The sequence below is a fragment of the Ambystoma mexicanum genome, chromosome 1p (genome assembly GCF_040938575.1).
Source record: "Ambystoma mexicanum isolate Mex_15411 chromosome 1p, UKY_AmexF1_1, whole genome shotgun sequence".
NCBI lineage: Eukaryota > Metazoa > Chordata > Amphibia > Caudata > Ambystomatidae > Ambystoma > Ambystoma mexicanum.
The window spans coordinates 836,413,933-836,441,367 of NC_090921.1; the positions used below are offsets into that span (position 1 = coordinate 836,413,933).

The window sequence follows — 27,435 nt, forward strand, 5'->3', positions numbered from 1 at the left end:
AATCACCACTAACCCTACTAAACAGTCTCTCTTATTTCCTGCATACACACCCTCAAACAATGAGCTAAACCCACTCATATTTCTACCGCACAGGAAAAAACCTAAAACCACCATAAACTGCACACACTCAACAACATCTAACAGGAAATGAAACCAAATACATACAAATCCCCCATACACACTCATACACCAAATACCACAACGTCCACCAACTAAAAACAAACCAGGTCATAGTGACCATTTATTCTGAACTGAAGCTACCAACAGCACATCAAAACTTGCTTGCGCTGTTCCCTCTCAATCCCACTACATAAGCGCTCCCAGCCCTCCATCCATTTCAAATCCACCAGAGCACCTGGAGACCATGAAAATGGTAGCGGTGTACAGTATAAATCACAGTAGTTAAGTCTGTTATTGTGTTCAAGTAAGAGCTGTCACAGTTCACCCATGGAAGTGTCAGTCACCAGCTCCCGTCTGGTCAATTACTCTGTTTTTCAGGACAAACAGGTCTGCCTCAAGTCATGTTGGTTCAGGATCCCTCATAGACAAAGCCTTAGAACAGGTCACTTTCCATATTCAGCAATTAAGATGGTTTCTCTCAGTAATCAAGCCATTAGGAAAAGGTGGTATTATTTCCTGTAGCTTTATCCAGAGTCCCCCTTATTCACCTTTAAATGTCATTTGTATTAGATTTGTCGATACACAAACGTGGAACAAGAGCAAACTTCTCCCATTCCCCCCAACTTAACCGCCCCCCACTGCAGCTCTCAAACATTTCACAGATAATATGCCACATCATTCTCTACAGTAGATCTAATACTCTGATTCTCTGCGGACACCAGTTCACTCGAAAGTCTTTACGGGGAAGTCCAATACCAAGTCCTAATCCACTGCAAAATTCCACTGGTCCCCCTGTAGCGTATATCACCCATTCCAGCAAGGCAAAGAGGCAAATCTTAGCTATCCATTCATGTTCAGAGGGAATCTCGGTCTTCTCCCCAGTTATGGGCCCCCAGCGACAGTGCTGCTACACTGAGCACCATATATGCTTGTCTTTGGGCTTTCGTTTGCAAAGTTTCCAGCGCATCCCCCAATCCAAGCATTGACTCTCCATAGTCTATACGAATTCGGGGACCAAGGATGGACTTCATTGCTGTAGTTATACTAACCCAGAAAAGCCAAGGGACTGGGCACAAATCCACCATATATGTCTCCAACTCCTGTCTCCCCACACCTCTGCCAACATTCCCCGGATACATTGGGCTAAAACCCATGAAATTTCTCAGGAGTTAAGTGCCATTGTACCATCACTTTAGTCCACATTTCCCCCATCTAAAGTGCCCTCATGTGCTTTGAAATAATCTTCCACACCTCGTACCATTGTTCCTTCGATATCGGATTGCCCAGAGATTTCTCCCATTGTTTCATGCAACTCCATTGCGGGGTGGACACAGCATCAGAGAATAGTCTATAGAATGATCCTACCATGTGGCGGTCTCATGAATTGGCAAACAAATATTTTTCAAACGGAGTAAGTTCCCTGCTCGCTAAATGTTTGTTGACTGGAGCAGATAGCCAGTGTCTCAGCTGTGCATACACGAGCCTTTCCTCCTCCCCCAGGTCAAAGAATTTAAACGATCCACACTCTTCCCCCCGCCTAAATGGAGGATTGTGAAACGGGGGCATGAACGGAGATGGGATTGACGAAATACCCACCTGCCACACCAGCTCATCCCATATATCGCCTACCAGGGCTGTGACTTTGCTCCTATACATGTTGGGATGTCTATCAGCCTTCGGGCACCACACATCTCCCTCGATGGGCCTACCCACAACTGCCCTATCCATTTGCCACCAAACCTTATATCGATTCCCGAGAACCACTCCTGTAGCACCCAAACTGGGCCTTCTGATAGTACATTTTAAAGTTAGGGGCCCTCATCCCTACCCTGCAGACAGGAGCCGTTAACATTTTCCAGGCCACCCAGGATCTCTTACCCTTCCAAATAAAAGACTCCACCATCTTGTGAAGAGCCTTAAAGAATTTCTGAGGAACCACCAACAGGAGGGCCTGAATATAACACCTTTGGGAGTACCATAATTTTGACATTTATCTTACCTGTCCATGATATGGAAAGAGGTCCACGTTCTTCCAGCCCCATTGTTTTATCACATCTAGAAGGGGAGGGTAATTAGTCTGATACATGGTTTCCAGGGAGTTTGTTTTTTGCACTCCTAGATATCTACGGCCTTTGTCTGCCCTTGTATATGGACCTGCAGCCAATGACCCTGCCATTAGCGCAGACACCCTGGTGAAATACATCATTTCAGATTTATGAGTGTGGATTTTCATACCTGCTACCGAAGGAGTGCTGAGGTTAACACGGGCAATGATCTATTTGGGTCGTTTATTGTGAGGAGCTTGTCATCATCAAAAACCACCACTTTATGCTCCTCTCCCCCGAATGGGATGCCACAAATACCTCTAATGGCACTAATTTGAGCAAATAGCGGTTCCAAATGTATTGTTTATAGTACTGGGGACAACTGGCATCCCTGCTTAGTACCCCGTGACACCTTGATATCCTGAGAGATGTGGTCATTAATGGCCAGATGTAGCACAGGTAGGCATGATAGTTGGCTTTTACCAATCTTAGAAATCTCAGCCCAAACCCCATGGTCTCCATCGTGTGGAATAAAAAGGACCACTCCACCCTACCAAATGTTTTTCTGCATCATGGGCCAGCACCGCTGCCGGGATCCCCGTTTTGTTCACCTTTTCTATCAAGTGGCATACCCGTCGTGTGGTATCAAATTTCTGTTTTCCACTGGACAAAACATGATTGATCGTGTTGGACTAATTTCTGAATTAACTTTTCTAGCCTTGCTGCTAATATTTTTTGTAAATATTTTTGCGTCTAAATTAATAAGGGCGATATGCTGGTACGACCCACATAACATTCTATCCTTACTAGGTTTGGGAAATATCACTACTTTTGTCTCCTTCATGGCTTGGGAAATGCGTCCTGTGGCTTCAAAGGAGTTGAAAAGTGAAACCAAGACCAGGGTCAGTATATCACTAAATGTCTTATAAAACATTGGCGGGTAACCATCCGGACCAGGAGATTTGTTCATTGGCAGTGACTGAATAGCTTTTCTGGGGTAATTTCCCCTTCCAAGCTTTCCCTTTCCCCTTGATCAATTGTGGCGAGCTGGTAGAGCTTAAGATAGGCCTCCTGGGATTCCTTGCTGTAATGGTCTGCACAATATCCTCTGAGGAGGAGCTAACGGCACCCGATCCTGTTTCAATTTGGAGGATTACACCCGCTGCTTCTTTCTTAACTGTTGCGCGAGCACGCAGTCAGTTTTATTTGCCTTTATATAGTACAGCCGCCTGGTATATAATAGCGATTTTTCAGCCTGCTTAGTCTGTAACGCATCTAATTCTCCCTTAATATGTCTATATTCCCTTCTGATGGCCACCCCCCTATTATTCTGCATTCAAGGCATCACCCCCCCTCAATTGTGCTTCTAACTCGCATTGGAATGATTCTAGTTGCTTGTCCTGCTGAGCTTTCTTTGCTATAAACTCCCCTCTCATAGTTGCCTTAAAGTTATCCCATACCATCCTTTCCTGCATTCCTGGAATTTTATTTATATCAAAGAACTCCTTAATGTTATCCTGTATTTCAATTTCGTATCACCGGATCTTTGAGTAGTTGAGCTGGGAATTTCAAACGCCATGGCTCATCTCCACCTTTCTCATTTTGTAGACATATCATTAAAGGGCCATGATCTGAGATATTGATAGGTCCCAACTCCATTCCATGTACTTGCCCAAACATCATATTGGATACCCAAATACAGTCAATCCTAGAGAAGGATCTATGGACGTGCGAATAAAACCAACCCCTTGGACCCTTTTTGAGTCTCCCTTCAGGAGTCCACCAAGGCTAATCTAGTCATGCATGCTTTCAGTTGCTGTGTCAGACTTCTTTGCACTCCATCTAATTTAGCACTTCTCCCTGTTTTCTGGTCCCAAACAATGTTGAAATCCCTCATTAATATTATTGGGCTCACCGCATAGTTTTCCAACCTTGTCAGAGCCACCAATAGGAATCCATCCTGTCCGGTGTTACGCGTATACAGTGTAGCTATCATGTAGCGCACTCTCCCCCACTGGATATGGGCAAAAATACATCTACCTTCTTGATTAGCCACGGTCGTACTTAGTTTTAATCCTACTGATGCACTCAGGGCTAAGAGGACCCCTCCCATCTTTCCATGGGCATTGGCTTGTAAGATATAGGGATACCCTGTAATTCTTAAGTTGTGTCTATCCGCCTTTCGTATATGGGTCTCTGGGAAGGTCACTATATTCGGTTTCCCCCGTTCCAAGAAATCATCCACCTTGCATCTTTTAACCGGGCAATTCTGTGGTCTTGATTCTTGATGCGCAGCCCCATTGTCCTCTAAATTCATGATCCAAAGTCCCTCCTCACATGTAGTAATACAGCAATTACGGCCTTCCCAGGAGAACAGTAGTCCAAATGGAAACGTCCATCTGTATCTTACTTATGCCAGGATTAGTGCTTCAACAACCAGGCCCATCTGTCTCCTCTTCATAAGGGTGGATTGTGCCAGGTCTGGATAGAGCTGTATTTCTGTGCCATTGACTTTGATGGTATTTGCCTTTCTGGATGCAAACAGAATTTTCTCTTTCTGGCCACATTGCTAAAACGCAACCACCACATCCCATGGCCTAGCACCCGTCTCCCCCTTTTAGGACCCACGCGGTGGGTCCTAAAAGGAGAGCCTCCCCACCCGGTTCCAAGTCCATTCTGATTAGGCTGAGTTGTGCCTGCAGAGTCTCATTGAGCTTATCGCCAAAGTCCTTGAAGCACTGTTGGAACAATTCTTTGGTTACTGCCTGGCCCTCAATAGGGAAAGGCAAGACCCCAGCCTTTTCCTGCACCTGGGGGGTCTGCTCTTCCTCTGGCCCCATCTCCCCTTCCTTATGCCACAGCTTCATCAGCACACCTTCTTGCTGCTTCTTCCCCAATTTGGGATTCGGGACCCATTTTTTTGGGTTCTCTGGATGTATGTCTCGACATCTATGTACAGTAGCTAGGGGAGCTTAATCCTTCCCTCCTAGGCAATGATCTTCGGAGCTAAGAACAATTCTGCTGCCTAATACTATAACCAATTTATGGTCGGACATAAGTTGCAGGCCATTACCCCATCTCATCGTTGACGCCCACCAATGATGCCCCTACTGAAATCCTCACACAGTCTCTGCTTTAGGTGGTAACGATGGGCACCACACTCCCCACTTGCTCCTCTTTCGTCTGGCCTCAGGTGTGAGGCAGCCAGTAATAGTCTGCTCATTCTCTATCCCGTGGCTGGTTCCTGGCAGTACATCTGCTGAATGTTGGGGGTTAGTGCTACTGACCTATGGGGGGCTCTTCCGCTACATGCACCTGCCTCTGAGGCCTTGGCAGTGGTTCTGCTTATTGGTGATGTGAGCGTTGCCCAGCCAAGCCCCTCCCGACTCCACCTCTTCTATATGCCATACCGCCCCCAGTATGTCGCATCTCTGCTGTAAGGGGCCAAGATGTCCCAGTCCAAGCCCTGCAACGGCCAGGATGCAGGACAATCAATTTGAGGGCTGCGGCGCAGTACCGGTATCCATCTCCCCCCCTCAGAGACAGGGGGGTCAGGTTAGATCACTGCCCTCTTCGCTCCAGTCAGGTACTCCATTGATGGTGCTCAGACACTCACTCTCCGTAGATGCACAGGGTCCCGTTCTGTTGCGTCAGTGCTCCGGGGCCCGATCTACTGAGGTTCCCCATGGCTATATGGGTACAGATCCTGCTGCCCAGTCTTCCTCCCATACTTTCACCACCCGAGGGGGCTGCTCAGCTTAATCTCTTTTGTTTGTTTGGCGTCACCGGGCGGGAGCTCTCTCCTCGTGGTGTTTGGTTCCCGGTAGCCATTTTGGAATGCTTAGCCACCCTTTGAGTAATATATTTCCATTCTTAGGTGATTGGCTGATCTTTCCGTTAGCATGCCTCTCACTACTATTGAATACACAACTAGTCTTCAACAGATGATTATCATTTCTAGATTATTTTACCAGACAAAATGTGGGAGCGCAATCTGCTCCTGATACTGTTTTATTCCATAATTCACGGTAGCAACCTACTACATTAATTATATGTACTGCTGCACTCCTTCAGCCTGGACGCATGTCTAAACAAGCTGCATAACTATTTGTATATTCATTCATCAATGTATGCATTTTTATCATTTTAATAATTTCTGATCAATGTGTAAAAATAGAATTTATACTGATTATATAGAGGAGTTCTCAGCTTTACAACACACGTTCGGCTTGTTTATAACCGTTATGGTTGTGTTTTCTATGCTTTAACATGCATTTGCAAAGTATTGTGTGATTTTATAAATTAATGAAAGGCATGTTCAGACTTATATAATTGGCCAGGGTTCACATTGTTTCAATATCAATTAGGCTGCATCTGGTTGGCCTCACTGCCTTAAATGATGTCCAATGTGAACTGCTGAGTGCAAGAAGATGTGTTTGGAGATCAGCCCTAGAAAAGTAGATCTGATGATTACCATGTAGCACCGTGATTTTTAATCACAGGAAATGTTAATTTGTGTATTTGTTTATATTTATTCTCCAATTAGGCTCATGTGGGAGAGGCATAGACCAGATTGCCCGTTTGTTCCTTGTGGGCCAAATGGGATCTCTTGGTCAATCGGCCTTATATTCCTCCACTCTGAGTGGCCTGGGTCCAATCTCCTGGGAACATAAGCTATGCCCATTGATACCTGTATGCAGGGCAGAAGTTAAGCTTGGGTAACTCAACAAGGAGAGACAAAAAGGTATTTCCAAAGCCATCTTAACATCTCTATTGATGGTAAGAACATGAAAGGCGTAACATCATTCATTATCAAATTGACAAAATGTAAAACATTCCCATCAAACTGTATTTCAATGGCTTCATTTTTACATGCTGAACATGTTTAAATGAGAATCATTTTGCAATTTAAACGCTGCCAATAAGTTGAAACAGTAGTGTTTCATTTTAAGTATGTGCCAAAGTTGTTGACTTGTAGCATTAGAGTTTAACACAAACCAAAGTTATGCTCAATGTGCATGCTATCACTTGACTGTCATTTTTAAGGATTTCTGCAACATGGGCTGTGTTCACCAGTTATCAGAATTGTATTTTGACATAGTTGTTACCTTGGTCTTTTCAGATGTACAATTCCAGTGCGGCAGGCACAGTTCTCCATGAATACAGCGTTTTGTTTAAACGTTGGAGCTCTTCAGCATTTCTGCTGTCAATTTAAAGTTATTCAAACTCAGTATTTGGGGGTGAAATGTATTCAAGGCCCAATATTGATCCAGAGATGGTTTTGTTTGTGGCACTATCATTACCATGCGTCGCAAGCTGTTTCTCAGGTGTGCAGCCGATTACCTGCATTCCACAGGTGCACCTATTTATTGAATTTAACAAATATTACATCAGCGAAGCAGGGAAAGGTGCTATTCCGGCCTCTCTCCTTTTGTCTTTAGATGGACTTCATTTGCCTTTGGTGTTCCCCTACAGTAAACCATCAGCCTCACGCTTGAAAGAAGCAGCACAGTTTTTCTGCATCAATTTGCTTTAGGGAAGCAATCTTGGAACCCATTCATCCTCACACTAGAAATGGGCATAGCTTTGATTCTTGAAATGTTAAGATTTAAACTCTTGAGTGTTAGGAATTAATCTCCATACGCATTACAAATATGTTATTGGTGGCAGAGTAACATGTGCAAAACAAGAGCAACACTTCATAACGTTGTCACCAATACCTGCTGTTTCAGATCATCCTCTTAATACACTAGCCTCTACACTCTGATCCTTGCCTATTAAAAGGTTTGAGGGTAAAGTTAAAAAGCAGTGGGGAGGGAGGCCAACCCACCTTACCACCCCACCAAGCCCATTATAGCCCCAAAACACTGAGAAAGTATTAGTAAACTCTTTCGCTTTTGAGTTTCTGTTGAAGGTATTGATCAAAGATCCAAACACATCTGGGAAAGGAAAAGTCCCCAGCATACTTTATAGAAAATCAAACCAAATCTGCCAAATATCTCCTCTCCATCCAAGCAGATAGTGGACATTGGTGTCATGGAATTCCTTAGCAATAAAATTATATCCAACACTGTTCTTACATTGGAAGGGCCTTTAAAAAAAAAAGAAAAACACCTGGAGCGGTTTCTCAATATTAAAGCAATCAGTTCCACTTTCTACTTACTTATGCTTTTGACAGGAAGGTTTTTATTATAGACCTTAAATAGGAGGCATTAAAGAATCATCAAACGTTTTATAAAATCCCACGAAGAACCTCTCAAGCCCTGGTGACTTTTCCAGATTCAGGCTCCTAATAGTTAGATATCTCCTCAATGATGATTGTATACGTGTGCGTGCCCCTGTTTTCCCTTGGGTTTCGGAAGGTTGGCTCCCATCAGGCAGGAGTCCCTATTTTCTGTGCACGGATCACTATCTTCCATTAACGGCACTTTAAAAACATTCTTTTAAATGCTATTTGCCCTTGGGTTGTTGTGGTTTGAAATCCTACAGGAGCCTTCTAATGTTCTATGGTGTTGAGCTGAGCATTTACTTGTTGGTCCCCATACAGTGCTGCACCTTCAACAGGAGCTTCTGCCTTCTGGTACAAGAACACATAAGTAATACACAGCCATGGTTAGTTTTTGCAGCAATGCCTCCAGACTTGAAGAATCATACCGTCTTGCCTGCCATTTCAAGTCTCTCTCTAGCTGCGTCTGTTCTCCCAACCTCTTTTAGACATGCACCATGGCCAATAATGTTACCTTTTATAATTGCTTTTAATGTGGCCCACGTGTGGCTTGTGTGATTATTTAAAGTATTAGCTCTCCAGATTTGTATCTGCGATTTAAGTACCTCCAGAAAATCCTTTTTCTATAACCTGAAGGAGATAAGTTTTCAAAAGACAGACCTATCACACCTCTTTTGCCCATCGCGGAGGTTTGGCAAACTGGTGCATGGTTGAGTATCACAATCCTGCACATTCCACAGTGCACTACATCACTCATTACCACTTTCAAAATGAAAAATCAGAGTATACTCAATTATGCTGAATTGGTCAGAAAACCAGGAATGGTTTGGTTTGTCTGCAGGGTATTAAATGCGCCAAGGGTATAACATATTGCGCGCGGACTATGTGCCTCAACACCCGACTATAATGGATGGACATTCTATTGTATCCTGTGGCTTTATCACAATCCATTTGAAGGCCTCTAGATATGCTGTGGGGACAGGTAGCTAGAAAAAAGAATGAAATATCTAAAAATAAAGGGGGCGTGGCGCTAAGGGGTTATAAAGTGTGGGTGGTTTGGGTGGGGTTAAAAGCATGGGGAAACGGGGGATTTGGGTGGGCGCGCCACCCAATTTAAAAAAGAAATCGGTAGTATTTCATTAACTATTTTTGGATTTGTTGTAATCACACAGAACAATTGCTTTTTATACCCAAACTTTCTGATATTTGTGCTGTAAAATACATGTAATATACACCATTTTAACTCACAATTTACAGGAAATTCTAAATGATGTTGGCTCGCACATTGTACTCAGGCCGATCTTCGCAAAGTATTTTCCTGCCTACAATTTTAAAATTCCCAAGCCACTGCTTAGAGGCGAGTGGTAACCCCTCATGTTCGGGACGGCCGCCCTCCCCCTGCTTTTTACGAGCATTGCTTGGTCACCCATCTAATACTCGAACCTTCAATGGCAGGAGTGTAATCAACGCGCCATCAAGAGGCCAACAAGGAAAAATGGCAAGTGCGTATTATACTTTCTGACAGCTGTCCATTTTTTATGGTTTTCCTTTTTGGGAGGGATTCCCTGGACACTTGTAAAAGTGAGGTGCATTAAACAGCAAGGCTTCCTTCCTCTCCCAGCACAGGCGAAATAGGGAACTAGAAAGCAAACTTACGTACGCGGATTGACCTTTGGGGTTGGGTTTGGAGGGCCGGACAGGCTTTTTGGCGAGGAGGGTGGAAATCTTGGCCAGGTCCCTCTTCTCGACGGCCTCGAAGAGCTTCTGGTCGTGCTTGTTCCACTTCTCAATCTGGAGCCAGAAAAGGAAGAGACAAAGAAGGGACCTCTGATGAGAACGGAAGCCGGAAATTCAAGCTCAATGCAGGATTTGGAAAGGCACAGATATTTAGGGACTTTACGTATTTTCTTACACATATATACAGGCAAGTCACTCGGGTCTCGGCCTCATTGCATTCCACTGCAGTACAATTTAGGAAGGAGAAGTCAAAGGTTAAGTTGCGGCAAGTGTGCTGGAGCAAGGCGGGTTGTGGGCACGGGTGTCAATGCTAGAAAGAGCAACAAGCAGGATTTCATTTTCAGTATGAGGGGCTGGGGGCACCGGACATGTGGCTGCACCTGGCACAATCAGGACACACATCTCAAGAGTAGACAATACCTTCATCACTGAGATTTACAGAAAACCCACAGATGCGAACAGTATCTTGCATTTTTCAAGTTTTCATCCTGCTCATCTTAAACAGAATTTACCCTATAGCCAATGCCTGAGGGCTAAAAGGATAACATCTGATGCAACTAAGTTGGCATATGAATTTGACAATATGAAAACGAGATTTAAAAAAATAGGTTTTCCTGAACTGACAATGAATACAGCGATTGAGCGTACAAGAGTATTGGAAAGAGAAGATCTGTTGAAAGAAAAAAACAAAATGGAAAATACAAGATTGATACATACTCTCAAATTTTCCTGTCAGAGTTTTCATATCAAAAAAATCATCCAGAAGAATTGGGACATTATTAAATCTGATGCAAACCTCAACAAATTATTTCCTGAACTGCCCATGTTAGCCTACAAGTGGGGCAGAAACTTCAGAGATTCCCTCATCAAGGCAGAAAAACCGAATATCCAACAGCAAACATTTCTGACAAAACAAAAATACGGAACATTTGCCTGTTTGAACTGCCAACATTGTTCCAATAATTTGAAAGGTGACCACATTCGCCACCCCAATAGGGGCAAGGAAATTCAACTAAAGGATTATGCAACTTGCGAAAGCAAAAATCAGATATATGCCCTCAAATGCCCTTGTGGCAAATACTATGTTGGTAAAACCAAAAGGAAAATCAAAGAAAGACTTACAGAACACAAATCCAACATAAGAACAAGCAACCAGAAATCCCCAGTCTTCAGACACTTCAATGAAAACAGACATAACATCTCCCAGTTGAGATGGGTTGTCCTAGAAATCAAACAGTTACCAAGAGGTGGTGACCTCGCAAAACGTCTCGCACAGAAATAACTATTTTGGATCCACAAATTGGACTCATTAGCTCCATTGCGACTCAATGAAGATTTCTATATGGGTCCTTTTTTGTGAACTAACTATCTCACTTTGCTTAGATGTAGAGTGGTGAACTAAGATCAGGATGACTATGATACTATTAAACAGCTCTCCAGTGAACAAAAACGCAAATATTAGTGAACGATATCATTGCTGTAGTGAGTATGTCCTGGCTTAGTTTTTACTCCTCCACAAGTTAGGTTAATTTTCCCCCCAACATTTTTTTGTCCATATTGTTTTTATGAATATACGATTTTGAACCCTTTATGAGACACTAAACAGCTCACCAGTGAGCAAACCTAAATATGATGGAACGTTATCATTTCAGTAGTTTCAGTCCTTACTCACCCACAAGTTTGGTTTATTGTATAATTCCTTATCCATATTGTTCTTATGAGTAGAAGATTGTTAACTCTTCATGAGGCAGAACAGTGAACCGGATTATCCATGTACCTCTACTACTACCATATTTGAAGTTTGTTTTACTCTTTCCTGATTTTGCATCAGGTGTACTGTATATAGCCCCTCTAATGACACTTCGTGCCTGTATAGAACACTACCATGAGCATTTGTACTAACAGCCTCTTACACCAGGCATTGACATGGTTTCATGGTGACATTCTCTTGTTAGTTTTACCCTTTTTTAGTCTTCTGTTATTTCAAGTCTTCCTTACTTTAGCTCTTCTCAACTTCCGCTTGAGTTGGCCTGTAGTCCCCTCTATATTTGGATCGCTATCTGATCCGCTGTAAATATTTACTTTTTAATTTATTATTATCCTTATATTATTTGCAATATGCACTTAACTTGTTAGACATGATATTATTTGCTGATATATCCTTGTGACCATTAGTGCGGGTAACTGCTTTTTTGCGCATGCGCGCAGTGACATCACAGTGTTTACACAGTGACGTCACTCGATGACGTGCGTCGTGTTACGTGATGCTGTCACGTATTAAGTATTTAAGGACGACAACTCTCGTTGTTAACCATTACTCAGGAAGCAATTCTTGGTAGTGATGGCGTCCTCGTACAAAGATTGTTTTTCTTCATATCAACAGGACTAAGTAAGTTACCACGTGTTATTTCTTTAATACTTGCCCTTTAACCTCGCTTTTTTTCTTGATTTTTCTCGCTACATTTTCCTTATATTAAGGGGTTTACTTTCTTATTTTAGGATCCCTTTTGAATTCTTCTATAACCAGTGAACACCACGTTACTGGCCCGGGATTATTCCTTACGTGGATCATTGCCATTCCTTAACCATCTCCAATTGGGGGATTATTTCGTTTGTAGCTTGTCGGTAAGTCAAGAAACATTATTTTTCCATTTTCCAACAAAACACTGACCCGTTGACTTCAAAAACATACAGGACCTTATTTTTCTCATTTTGGTCCTATGCCACTCTTCAACTACCATCTATTTACAAATTGGTGAAGAGGACATATTCACCTCTCCTATCTTCTTTGAAAGACAACACTAAGGACATGTTTTCATTTGAAGCGAGATCATAGGTAATCATTTAAACTCACACATTGGTGGGGCTGAGTCTTTTCATCTATGACACTATGGTATATATTTATATATATAGATTTTGCACAGAGAGTTTTAATATGCAATTAACACAAGATAAGGGTTTAAAATGTTGGATAGCTATCATGAATCTTGTTACTTTTGAGAATACGTGTCAACAACATTGTTTTGTTTGTTATTGTTGATGAATTGCTTATAGCATCAAACAAAATTGTACTAATATGTATTATTTAAATATTCTTTTTTCTAGATATTATTGTGAAAAACTGTTCAATTGTCCCTGAAGAAGTGATTGTATCACGAAACGCGTTGGGCAATAAATAAATCAACCCAGTTTGATTAAGAAAATGTAACACTGTCAATGTGTCTGATATATGTTAATACATGTTTACCTATATATGTCTAATTGAACATGAGTATTTTATACATTTAAAAACATACAAATCAATCTAATATATCCAATTACCAGGACACTCTACAGAGCCACCTACAGAGTGCAGAGGACGGGAGTTGCTACATTTGGGAACTTATGTTTTGTTGCACAATCAAGACACACACACACACACACACACACACATGCCCCCTGCTGGACTGGGAATCAAAAGAGGCCTTGGAAATAATTTTCAAAGTGGCCCCATATTGCACATGTTCAGCAAGTACAACCCTTTTCCGATGAGAACATTTGGAAATAAAATAGGTTACCACACAAAAGAGGCCCAGGGTTCAGAGGCCTGCCCGGAAATCTCCAGAGTTGCCTATAGGCCAGTCGGCCCCTGCACACACAGTGTTGCTGGAACCCTTTGGCTTCCCAAGGAGTCAGGCAAGGCCTGATTGTAGACCCTCCCATAACAGCACTTTGAAAAGGTATGAATGGCATGCTTTAGTAGCACCATGTAAAGTAGAATAGGAGCCTTGCCACCGACCACACCTGCGTGTGTTGCAACAAAAAAAGCAAATCCAAAGAGGGCTTTAGTGGCCTCTGCTCCCAACTGAACCCAATTTCCTCATCACTCCTCATTGTTTTGAGGGGAAGGCCGTTCAGCGGTGTTTGTGCAACATTACGGCCTACCCTGCCTCTGCACCGTCATAACTTCCACAGAGGCCCGTCCGGCCCGCCCATTGGCCGCCCCCCGGCATTCCACATCTGGCATGAGTCATCACAGATAGATGGTGCAGTCTCCACAAGGAGCCGCTGCACGTCTAACAAGGTAATCATCCTGGGTCTTCGCTATGCAAGTGCACCCAATGTTATGGGGCCTGGTATGGCTGGACCCCTCCTGCATGCTTGCATTACAGAGACGCAGGAGTCAGCGAGTTGGTGGTCGAACTGCCGCACAGGGAGCCGGGGAGCCGTGCGGCCCTTTTATCAACACAATCACATGGTGTGTGCACGTGTGCTAGCCACGTGACACTGCACGAGGCAAAGGGGGGGGACTCGGACATAACAACCCAAATAACACTAAAAATCCGATGAACATGCACAAATGAGATGTAGCACCCAATCACCTGACAGTGTACCATCTTTGGTTGATTATATGTTCAATTGGGCGAGTAACAGAAGCACATACTGTAAAACACCCTGCCAAATGGGCACTGGGCACTTGAACCGAAACAGATGCATGTAATTTTTAAAAACCACCCGGCCAGTGGGCACTGGGTATTTGCACAGGTACAGCATTCAACTGTATTAGTCCAGAGAGGTGGTGTGCCAATTATGTGCAATCTTACCGAGTCCAAATTAAGCCTCTGGGCAGCCCACTGGATCCGAGTTTCAGGCCGCACCTCACTGTGTCCACTTTAAGTGGGCCACCTGTATGGAGGAACACAGTTTTAAAAAGCATGTCATGGGCTTCTGGACCGTAGTTCAGCACCAGAGAGGAGGCTTTCTTGCAGTCACTGCACTCTTATATTATAAGTGCATGGGGGCCGCGAAGACAGCAGTTATGTGAGCCTCTTCTCACTTTCTCTCCTGGGGGTGTATTCCTCCCACGGCGGGGCTACACCAACAGTGGTGTAGTGCGCCGCTTTCCCCACTGTGGCAGAGTGAGCTGCTTCCCTCTGGCAGGACATTCTCTCTTCTTGCGGCCACGACTGCACGTTGCCTCCACTTGCTTGTGTCAATGTTCCGGCTGCACAGGCACCCTCTGAAGTGAGGGCCGCGGCTCTCTCTCTCTCTCTCTCTGGTGGAAGACTTCCTTCTGTTACCGTGTTGGTGGAAGGTTGTCCATGCTGGCGGTATGGCGGAGCTGGGCCAGATCATTGTAGGGTGGTGCAATTGAAGCCCGTGCTCCACGGAACCTCGCCAGCGGACCGGCAGTCGACAGGACTGCTCCCGTCACAGTAGGATGGTTCAATTACTCCTGCGCTTGGGACTCGTAGCAACGGGGCGCCGTGAACAACAGGACTTCGCCGGCGGACTGGCGGTCAGCAGGCATGCCTCCGCCTAAAATGCATGGCAGGCACTCTCCCACGCGCGCACCGACATGGCCTGGCCACGCACGAGTCCTCTGAGCCCTCGTCGCCATTGTTATGTGGCCTGATATGGCTGGACCCCCTCCTGTATGCTTGCATAGTAGAGATGGAGGAGTCCGTGAATTGGTGGTCGAAATCTCACACGGGTAGGCGTACAGCCCTTTTATTAACACAATCACATGGTGTTTGCCTGTGTGCTAACCACGTGAAACTGCACGAGGCAGGGGGGGGGGGAGGGCTCAGACATAACAACCAATAGTGCAAGTAACACAAAAAGTCCCATGCTTCTAGTGGCAGAGTGAACACAATGGGTCTTTTTTCTGTACACTCCTCACATGGGCAGTGCCCCCAGCCATTTTAACAGTGCGCAGTTGACATCTGGCGAGCTTCCTAGTCTATATACACTACGTACTGTGGGGTTTCGAATGGGCAGTTTTGTTAGTGAGAGTCGTGAAAGGAGTCAAAGGACAGAATTTGAATAGGTTTTGCTTGAGGAGGTGGTCATACAAACCTGGACTTGGAGTAAAGCGTAAACACACACACTTTAATAATGCCTGCGACTGGGTGAGCCAGCCGGCCCTCTTGAGGAGTGCACTGTGTACACTGCAAACAATTTCCTTTGGGGGTTTGCAATCATGCGGCGGTCGGCAGCCTTTGGCTCTCCAGACGTTTTAGACTACAACTTTCATCAACCCTAGCCAGCATAGACAATGGTGAAGGATCATGGGAGCTGCAGTGCAGAGCCTCTGGAGAGCCACAGATTGCACACCCCAGAAGGTGTGCGGTACTTCTAAAAGGCCCGGGAGTGCCCATCCTAGACACCGGTGACGCGCAGGAATCTCTCATGTGCTCTCCCCAGCCCAACTCAAGGTGAAGCTTCTTTGGGAATAAACCTAATATTTCTGGAGTCCAAGCTTCGGGATGCACAAGACCAATGATGCCATGGCAATTACTAAAGGTTTGTCGAAGGGCCCCCTTTATTTCAAGGCAGGTCCGCTTTGCAAATAAAACATCCTTGGCTTAGTACCTTATAGCCTACGAGTGAACAATCCAATTCGAACACATTTTTCTCAATACCGGCAACCTTCCCTATATAATTTCTCCCCACAAATGCATTGCTGCCCCTTTCTGTGCTGGGCTCATCCACCCGTGCTATTTCTTCCCAGTCGTGGGCCCTTGGCCAATCTTTCTCCCTTTTACTCTTATCCTTCTAAGGTATAGCTACCCGCCCTAGGACTAGGTACCCTCACTACTCGCACTTTGTGCCCCAATTACACAATCCCAAAACTGTACGGGACTTAACATATATTCCACAACTTATTTTCTGTTTTCCATCCAGAATCTGCCTTAGAAACAAATAAGTAGAAGAAAACTCAAAAATATTATATTTTCCATCATTAATGACTCTGCCTCGATCTAGAACATGGCCCTCTCCCAAAATCACCTCCCCGTGCGTTCCAAGCTTTTCGGGTGAATGGGCAGGCCATTACTGAGATCTGGTGCCGAGGAGAAGAGAAAACCTGTTCCTACACAGTATCTTCATTGTGAGGTGCTGGCTCTTTAACCAATCAGGTTGAGCCGGCGCTTCTGCGCCATCGTGCCTCCACACAACTTCTATGTTCTTGGACTGCGTTTATTTAATAAACCCCTCCATTACAATCCATTAAGCCCATCAAATACACTTCTGCTCCCAGTTATGACAGATGCCCTCCATCCAGGCAGAAATAAGATGACCGTTAAGATATTATCATTTTGTGTCCCACCATTAGGGTCTAGTGTCTTGCCAATAAATGAATAAATAAATGGCACCTCTATTTATTTCCTTTCTGACCCTGTTGATTGCCACCGCCTACTTCCCTTCAGCAACACTCTACGTGGGAGCAAGTGGCCCATGTGGTCTTTGTGTTTGGCCATAATTGTCTAACCCCAAATTACTCCTTCATTAGTTTGATAGGCCCTGCCGCCTGAACCAAGGCGTTCTGCCCCAGGTGTACAATCAGTCTGTCCCCTTCTCCTCTCTCCAAGTTCGAATCGTATTAGCAGTAACTGATCCCATTTCATTCCCCTAATACCTGCTCATACCAGCGCTGCCTCAAACACCTGCTTGCCCAACCACTTTAGTGGGCACGCATCCAAACTTCTTTTTGATGGTCCATCTCTAAAGTTACAAAATGTCATTAGCCCTTACCTGTGATCCAAACTTCAACCAACTATCATGTACCACAAATAGCGAGTTGACCTCCAGCAGCCCAACGTCTAAAACTCCTCCTCCACCATCATCATCATCATTGTGCCCAGCCCGATGCCCTTAGATGCCACCGTAATCAGGAATGAGCATTTACCTTAGTGGGCTAGGTTCCTTCATGCTGCCATAAGACATTTCTGCAACACCACCAGCACATAGTTTCCCTTCCCACAGGCCCATCTGCATCCCAGACCCATAACACCCCATGTCTGTCGATTCAATGCAATCATTGGGCAAATTCGCTTTTCCCCAAGAACCTCCAGCCAAGCCAGTGGGACACCAACAAAAACCCTGGCAACACCAAAAAGGCGCCTAGCAGGCAGCGCATTCTCCACACTCTGACCCGCCACAAAAAGACATCAAAATAGTACAATTGTTATTCGTCTACGCTCACTTCGTAAATGTCCATGCCAAACATGCTGAAGCATTCATACAGGGCACAAGCGATTGAGCACCCCATGTGCAATGACTCGTCAACATACAATGATCCCCCAAAATGTATCAAGCGCATGGGAAATCCTCTGGGTTGCACGGGCCATAGTCTAAGGGGCTGAATGGCTGCTGCACTTAGCCATCTGAACCCCACTCCTGCACTTTCTAACTAATCCAATAGCCTCATTTACACTGTCTGATCAATTAACTTATTGATTAGGTCTTCTTCATGCCATGACAAATTAAGGCTCAACCTGAACCCCCACTGCCCCCACTTCCGTGTTCGTTCTTGAGAACTATCCCTGCTGGCAATCCCACCATAAATGGGAGCAGGGGTGCCATGCATGGCCCTGCCACCCCACCCTCCGCCACTTCATTCTCCAAGGTCTTGCTTGCCAGGCTGTTGCGCTCCTTCTTTGAAACCATCACCCAGGAGCGTGGCAATCGCCCAGTCCATCGAGCAGTCCTGCCACTCAGGTAATATGTCTCATCCAACTTGGGTACACGCCTTAGCCCAGAAACCCCCTGTTGCCCACTCCCCCCTACCGTTACCCCCTGCTCATAACCCTACACTAAAGGATGTTTCCCCACACACTTGGTGCAGTTGTGCTTATATCACTGTGCCATGCTGGTACATGCCCCCTGTTAAATGACCAAAAAGCCCCTTCTCTCCAATACCAAACCGTAGCTGCCCTACCACCCCTTTCTGGCTAGGGAGCTGGAACTGTATGAAAGGCTGGCAGGCCATTTGCCATTTATGCGTGCCTACCATGGACCGTGGCGTCAGCATCCTTGACCACATGAGCCCTGAACCACTCTGGCTCCACAGCACTGACTGTGCTTTCCCCATTCCCTGGCAGAACTCACTGTTGTATGAAAGCCACCCACAGAAATCCCCCCAAATCACTCGGAGACTTGGGAATGGCATCCACACGTTTCATTAAAGCTCTGCTTCGCTCCAGAACCTTTTGCAGTAGATACCGCAGAGTTGCACATTCCGGGGGGCTGTTTAACTCATGCTTGTAGCCGAGGAGGGGCCTGGTTATCGTGACACCAACAGCTACCAGGAACTATGTTGGCCTCCCCAGGCCAACCAGTGCCATAGAAGCACCCTTATGTGATGTTAACTCGATTTTTCAATGTGTTTGAAGAAGACTAAATGGCACATCTAGGGTACATTTAACGCAGAATAGCTCATACCCAACGGACAGCAAGGTAAAGGTTTGCATCCCGCGCGGAAGTGGGACCTGCAGAACACTATGGACCAGCTCCTGGTTCCACAGAGGGCGCTCTTGCCTACTGGGTGATTTCTCAAACTCAGGAGCTCCTTTTTTTTCCTACCCATCAAAACTCACATTTTGATGCCTGGATGCTGGAATCAGGGCATCAAGTTCTAGATTCTGGTCTGGTCCCTCTGCCACTTTGACAATTCCCTCTCGTCTCCTCCGACCCTTCTTTACATCTCACCTCTCTATGCAACAGCTTGAATATCTCTGAAAATTACCCGGCCTAGGTCCTATTTCATGGATATCAACAAGTGTGGCACCGGGGGCTTCTCCGCCCCATGCAAAGTGGGCTCATGTCCTTTGGAACTACCTTCCCCTCTTCAGTCCCCTTTTCCCATGATGCTGTGCCAGTAACGCCATCTCTACCCCCATCTCCACCACTGTCCCCTGTTTGGTTCTCAAAGCACATCACCTCTTATTGTGAACCATCACAGGTTACGCTCCAAAAAACTCTTTCTCTGATCCTCTTTCATAAACGCATCCTTTGATTTGCAAGAGGCCTTCTCCTTATTCCATTCCCACTGCCCTTCCTGTCTGGTCTGCTTGAACAGTCTCATGGCTTTTCCGTGCCACGCCCCCTCATCTGCATTCATGTGGTCCTCATCTGCCATCCAGAATCAGCCCTGGTTTGGGCCTTGGACACAGCTCTCCTAGAAGCCCCCTACCACGTGACACCCAAAGTGGCCTCGGCCCTCTTGTTGGGTTTGCATGCACACCTGTACGCCTCTCCTCGGGCCTACAGCTATTTCCATGGGAGTCCCCATGTCTTCTTCCTCCTGCCCTTAGGATGCTGCAGAGGACCCCTTTTGATCCCCCATCAATGTGGCGTCTACGTCTCAACCTGTGGCCCTGTGCTAGTCCTCTTCCTAGCTGTGCAACTTGCGGCTCTGTGCTAGTCCTCTTCCTAGCTGCGCAACCTGTGGCCCGGTGCTAGTCCTCTTCCTAGCTGTGCAACCTGTGGCCCTGTGCTAGTCCTCTTCCTAGCTGTGCAACTTGCGGCTCTGTGCTAGCCCTCTTCCTAGCTGCGCAACCTGTGGCCCGGTGCTAGTCCTCTTCCTAGCTGTGCAACTTGCGGCTCTGTGCTAGTCCTCTTCCTAGCTGCGCAACCTGTGGCCCGGTGCTAGTCCTCTTCCTAGCTGTGCAACCTGCGGCTCTGTGCTAGCCCAGGCTCGGACTGGACTAAGGCAATAGGGCAATGCCCAAACCAAAAACGCACAATGCTAGTGGGGGCGTTTTTTGGTCAAATGTGGCCCGTTTTTTGGCCCATGTGGGCCAGTTTGATTAGTTGCTTCACCACTGGGCTAGTAGTTTTGACCAGTGTTACTGAATAAAAAGTCTTTAAAATGCACAATTTGTATCCCATTTGATCAAAATCCTCCCCCTTGGGTACTGCTCAAACAGTCTGTCACAAAAAGGAATACGTTGCCATTTGCAAATATGGCCCACTTTTTCATTGGTGCTCGAGGCATTTATACCCCAGTCTGACCCTGTGCTAGTCCTCTTCCTAGCTGCCCAACCTGTGGCTCTGTGCTAGTCTTTTTCCTAGCTGTGCAACCTGCGGCTCTGTGCTAGTCCTCTTCCTAGCTGCGCAACCTGTGGCCCTGTGCTAGTCCTCTTCCTAGCTGTGCAACCTGTGGTCCTGTGCTAGTCCTCTTCCTAGCTGTGCGACCTGCGGCTCTGTGCTAGTCCTCTTCCTAGCTGTGCAACATGTGGCCCTGTGCTAGTCCTCTTCCTAGCTGTCTAACCTGCGGCTCTGTGCTAGTCCTCTTTCTAGTCCTCTTCCTAGCTGTGCAACCTGTGGACCTGTGCAAGTCCTCTTCCTAGCTGTGCAACCTGCGGCTCTGTGCTAGTCCTCTTCCTAGCTGTGCAACCTGTGGCCCTGTGCTAGTCCTCTTCCTCGCTGTGCAACCTGTGGTCCTGTGCTAGTCCTCTTCCTAGCTGTGCAACCTACGACTCTGTGCTAGTCCTCTTCCTAGCTGTGCAACCTGCGGCTCTGTGCTAGTCCTCTTCCTAGTCCTCTTCCTAGCTGTGCAACCTGTGGTCCTGTGCTAGTCCTCTTCCTAGCTGTGCAACCTGTGGTCCTGTGCTAGTCCTCTTCCTAGTCCTCTTCCTAGCTGTGGAACCTGTGGTCCTGTGCTAGTCCTCTTCCTAGTTGTGGAACCTGTTGTCCTGTGCTAGTCCTCTTCCCAGTTGTGGAACCTGTGGTCCTGTTCTAGTCCTCTTCCTAGCTGTGCAACCTGTGCTAGTCCTCTTCCTAGTCCTCTTCCTAGCTGTGCAACCTGTGGTCCTGTGCTAGTCCTCTTCCTAGCTGTGCAACCTGTGCTAGTCCTCTTCCTAGCTGTGCAACCTGCGGCTCTGTGCTAGTCCTCTTCCTAGCTGTGCTACCTGTGGTCCTGTGCTAGTCCTCTTCCTAGCTGTGCAACCTGTGGTCCTGTGCTAGTCCTCTTCCTAGTTGTGGAACCTGTGATCCTGTGCTAGTGTTCTTCCTAGCTGTGGAACCTGTTTCCTGTGCTAGTCCTCTTCCTAGCTGTGCAACCTGCGGCTCTGTGCTAGTCCTCTTCCTAGCTGTGCAACCTGTGGTCCTGTGCTAGTCCTCTTCCTAGCTGTGCAACCTGTGGTCCTGTGCTAGTCCTCTTCCTAGCTGTGGAACCTGTGGTCCTGTGCTAGTCCTCTTCCTAGTTGTGGAACCTGTGGTCCTGTGCTAGTCCTCTTCCTAGTTGTGGAACATGTGGTCCTGTTCTAGTCCTCTTCCTAGCTGTGCAACCTGTGCTAGTCCTCTTCCTAGCTGTGCAACCTGTGGTCCTGTGGTAGTCCTCTTCCTAGCTGTGCAACCTGCAGCTCTGTGCTAGTCCTCTTCCTAGCTGTGCAACCTGCGGCTCTGTGCTAGTCCTCTTCCTAGCTGTGCTACCTGTGGTCCTGTGCTAGTCCTCTTCCTAGCTGTGCAACCTGCAGCTCTGTGCTAGTCCTCTTCCTAGCTGTGCAACCTGCGGCTCTGTGCTAGTCCTCTTCCTAGCTGTGCTACCTGTGGTCCTGTGCTAGTCCTCTTCCTAGCTGTGCAACCTGTGGTCCTGTGCTAGTCCTCTTCCTAGTTGTGGAACCTGTGGACCTGTGCTAGTGCTCTTCCTAGCTGTGGAACCTGTTGTCCTGTGCTAGTCCTCTTCCTAGCTGTGCAACCTGTGGTCCTGTCCTAGTCCTCTTCCTAGTTGTGGAACCTGTGGTCCTGTGCTAGTGCTCTTCCTAGCTGTGCAACCTGTGGTCCTGTGCTAGTCCTCTTCCTAGCTGTGCAACCTGTGGTCCTGTGCTAGTCCTCTTCCTAGCTGTGGAACCTGTGGTCCTGTGCTAGTCCTCTTCCTAGTTGTGGAACCTGTGGTCCTGTGCTAGTCCCCTTCCTAGTTGTGGAACATGTGGTCCTGTTCTAGTCCTCTTCCTAGCTGTGCAACCTGTGCTAGTCCTCTTCCTAGCTGTGCAACCGGTGGTCCTGTGGTAGTCATCTTCCTAGCTGTGCAACCTGCTGGTCCTGTGGTAGTCCTCTTCCTAGCTGTGCAACCTGCAGCTCTGTGCTAGTCCTCTTCCTAGCTGTGCTACCTGTGGTCCTGTGCTAGTCCTCTTCCTGGCTGTGCAACCTGCAGCTCTGTGCTAGTCCTCTTCCTAGCTGTGCAACCTGCGGCTCTGTGCTAGTCCTCTTCCTAGCTGTGCTACCTGTGGTCCTGTGCTAGTCCTCTTCCTAGCTGTGCAACCTGTGGTCCTGTGCTAGTCCTCTTCCTAGTTGTGGAACCTGTGGACCTGTGCTAGTGCTCTTCCTAGCTGTGCTACCTGTGGTCCTGTGCTAGTCCTCTTCCTAGCTGTGCAACCTGTGGTCCTGTGCTAGTCCTCTTCCTAGTTGTGGAACCTGTGGACCTGTGCTAGTGCTCTTCCTAGCTGTGGAACCTGTTGTCCTGTGCTAGTGCTCTTCCTAGCTGTGCAATTCACCTTCTATCACGTGGGCCCGTACTAGTGAAGGTTTGGTATTGCTGTGTGTTCATGAATCTATTAGTGACGCGCCTGGACCTCGCCGAGCGTGGGGCTTTGGCGAAGTCTGGGTGCGCAGGGCACCTTCGTCACAGCAGGCAGAGTGTGGGTAAGGCTGTAATTACCGGCCCATCCTGAGGTGTGCAGCGGTTACGCCTCACGCCTGGGAGGACAATGGGTGTGAAGGGGAGTGTATCAGAAGGATGCATGCTCGGCCGATGCCTTAAAGCTTAAGGCTTAAGCCAAACGAGCGACACTTGCCAACGACCCCCCCAACCCCCTCTACCAATGAAGGGATGCGGTACCCCACACCCCGACTTTTCAACAGGCGGTGTAAATAAAGAGGAGGCCTTCAAATAACCGAAGGCTCTTTCTCTGGCCTTGGCGTACGTGCGCGGAAGGCCTTGAGAAACGGACTGTTGTGATGTGCTCAGTGTAGGCCGAAGCACACATAGAAAGGAGTGCTACATACAGGGACTTCCTGTTTTGAGAAATGTTGATATTCAGAGCTTTCTCGGGCGACTCTCCTACCTCAGGTGCAGCAATGTCTGTCCCTATTCCCCAGAAAAAGCCATGGGGATACTGGGACTCCCCAGGCCACAGAGGCCACAGTGACGTCAATTACACAACAGAGGCACGCGCAGTCGCACCCCACTGGGCCAGTAATGTATTGTGTTCACCCGTCTTTACTCTTGGCATCCACTGAGTGCAGATTGCCTGGAATGCTTAGTACATTACCTGGTGAAACGTTTCAAAGCGACGTTCTCACATATGGAAGGATCAATGCTTGTTCATTTTGAAACTCAACAGGGTTATAAAAAAAAAAAAAGTAATTCACCACACATTGACTGCGCCACACACAATGAGAAATTTTGATTTCAAGTGGTTCATATTGTATGTGGATCAAAAAACACAAGTTTTATAAATGATGTGCCCTCTAGATGTTTAGTTGTTAAAACGTATTTCGGCTGCTCCAGAGCCTTTTTCAAAACAAATTGGGCATATTAATCATGTCCATGTTCAAATATGCATTCAAATGAGTCCCGGGGATAATCCCTCCCTGCTGAGAGTAAAGCGGTCCTCGCGTCAGCAGTCCAAGATAGGCATTAGCTTGTGTTTTTTGATCCACCTCCAATTTTGATTTCAAGTGGTTTATGTTGTATCTTGTGTGTGGCGCAGTCAATGTGTGGTGAAATACTTTTTTCTTCAGTGACCAAGGAGGCAGGGGTACTGGTTCTTCAACCAATCACCCCACTGACGCAACACGTCCCAATGGATTAAAAATAGGGTCGCCAACAGAAGAAGTTGTACCCCGAACCTACCCCAAAAACAGAATCTACTTAAGGTTATAAAAAAAACAATGCAATTATTTATTTTTATTTATTGGGCAACTACTAAGTGGTTCCCCTTTTTTAAACAGAAAACCACACCTTGATTTTCATGACTTCTGCTTAGGTTTTTGTGGGAACGCATCTGGATTCATATCATGCATTGCAAACACTTGCATGAATGCATCACACTTAAACTACTAGTAGGTGGCTGTGTCGCACTTTTTTTTTTAACTCCGACTCCTCAGTGTTTCCAGTTGCATCTGCTGCATAAAAAACACCTGTGGGAGTTGGCCTATTTACAGCGGTAGCAATTGGGTCGGCTCTCGCCGGATCCGGCACCAGATGTGTAGCCAGATCTCGGGATCCGGCCAGAGCTGAAAGGAAAAAAAAAGAAAAAAGCACCTGCGACCAAACTAACTTCCTCTGGTGATCCCGTGCAAGCAGGCACAAGAGGAAGTTAGAGTCCTCAGCCACAACCCGGTTTATTTATTTATTCATGCAATGTTAGTCAGATACATGTATCCGACAAACATTGAATAAGTAAATGCCTGTATCTGACAAACATTGCATAAATAAATGAATATACAGGTATCCGACAAACATTGCATGTATAAATAAATACCCCAATTAACATTGGAACTATCCCACACGATGCAGCCACTCAACTGCTTTCTGAGGGGAGCTGCAGGAGCTGTGCAGGATGGCCTTCAAGTAAAAGAACACGTTGCTTAAGGTGTACAGAAATCACCCTGTTTGAATAGTACCCATGGAGGAGTTATATTTAATAAAATGGAATGCAAATTCTGCATTTGAAAGAATATCAAGTCAGCAACACTGGTCAAAACTATTATGCGCATAGTGAAGTAACTCATCACCAGTGTCATGGAAGTGGTTTAAAGTGGAATTGATATATAGTTTGGAAAAGAAGCAGCATGGAAGAAATAGTGCTGTTTTAAACTATTATTTCGGACATTTCCTTTGATCTCTTGGGCCCCCTTAAACCCCACCTCTGCGGGCACCTCCCCCTCAAACTCCGCCCCCACCCCAGCCCTTGTGGGATCCCCCACAATTTTCTTCCCATTTCCACCACTGGCTATTTGTGGTGTGGCCTGCCCATGATCTAGGGACCGGCCCATATACTGTGGGGCGTGTCTGGCGTGGCGGATTCTGCCTGTATTATCTGCGTACAGGCAGAGCTGTGCGAGCTGTGCTAATGTAGGTGCCTGTCCCAGCGCAGAGAACAGGCCCCTCTGGACACCCCTGCCCTCTCCTACACCTGTAGTGGGCGCTTCACTTTGGTGGCAACCCCATCCATCTAGCACAGTCAGGCTATTTCCCATTGCACCTGGGCACTTATGTATTCCTGGAGTGCACCCCTCTCCCCCGCCCCAATAGTACCGCACGTGATTCTTTGTTTTGTGGCTATTCCTTCCTGGTTGTTGCCTACTCTGCGGTGTTGAACATTGGAGTAAGGGCCTATGATTAGGAAGTGTCGAATCCCGTCGAGAAACATTGAATCAATACATTCCGGCTGCTTTTCTAAAGCCTGTAAGCAAAGGCATAAAAAGGCAGGAAAAATGCGGGCTGAGTCGCCGAAGGACTTGGGTTCTTAACAGGCAACACCTTTGCTTTCTCTAAAGGCAAAAGGTAAGACGGGGAATTGTTGATGCAGACCCGGGACGACTCAGAGCGGATAGCAAGGACTCACCAGGAGAATAAAATCCACAGAAACACAGTTCCAACAAGTGCAAGATTCAACAAATGAAGCCTGCTCGCTTTTCCCTCCAAAACCTGCTCCATCTACCTATAACCGCCTGCATCCTCTCTCTCCCATAGCATTTCATCTGTTCACTTGCGGTACCTTAACTCTACAACCCCCTGTTTTAAAAGCACTTTGTTGCTTCACAAATAGGTTATGCACTAAACCCAGCAAAACACACATACCCAGAGAAGAGATTACAGACATCTCAAGTTGGCCCATGTCAGGCGTGAGACAGCTAGGGCGTCCCGGCTTTTAGGTTCACAGCACTTTGCATTCTGGGACTTGTAGTCCTACGTTTATAGTGGAGAAAATAAAACTAGAAACCATGTTCAAGAATACAGAATGAGATATGAGCTCAAAAGGTGCGAACTTGAGGCCATTTCAGTCCTCACAGGGGCGTGGGGGGGGATTGTGAGAGCTCTGCTTCTGCATAGTGTTGAAAAACAAATAAGCCAATAAGCACCACTTTCAGTGGACTCGTTTTTAGTTCACCTTACTCCAGACAGCTGGGACAGGGTATTTTAGTTCTGTCTGAAGAGGAACAATTCTGAAACCGAGCCACGTGTCATCATTCCACCCATCACCCTTAGATATGTGGGACAGATTGCCTCTTTCCTGTGATGCTACTTACAGCTCAGTCAAAGGTTGATTCTTAAGGCTGACCGTCTCCATTCCATATAACAGCTAGAACCTTTGGCCTGTGTGGTAGGTCAGAAGGAGGAGCCAGACCAATAGTTCTCATTTTCAAAGCTTGTATTTCAAAATAATAAAGAAAATGCATACATTTCCCTACTAAGCGTTTCCCTACCTAACACAAGTAAACTAGGGGGCGTGTCGTCTGGATGAAAGTCCAAATAAAAATTCTGTCCTCGTCTGAATCTACTCTTGACTGACCTTACGTCTATCACTACAAACA

The 27,435-nt window shown here is 46.4% G+C and overlaps 1 protein-coding gene across 2 annotated transcripts in view; it reads right to left on the reverse strand.

Annotated features, from left to right (window-relative positions):
• ANKRD35 (ankyrin repeat domain 35) overlaps window positions 1-27,435 on the reverse strand; it is a 502,129-nt gene that overhangs the window by 196,600 nt on the left and 278,094 nt on the right. For both annotated transcript variants that reach the window (XM_069652800.1, XM_069652801.1), the window contains exon 2: window positions 10,052-10,182. In XM_069652800.1, the coding sequence (XP_069508901.1) occupies window positions 10,052-10,182 (131 nt within the window). The remainder of the gene's footprint in view (window positions 1-10,051; window positions 10,183-27,435) is intronic.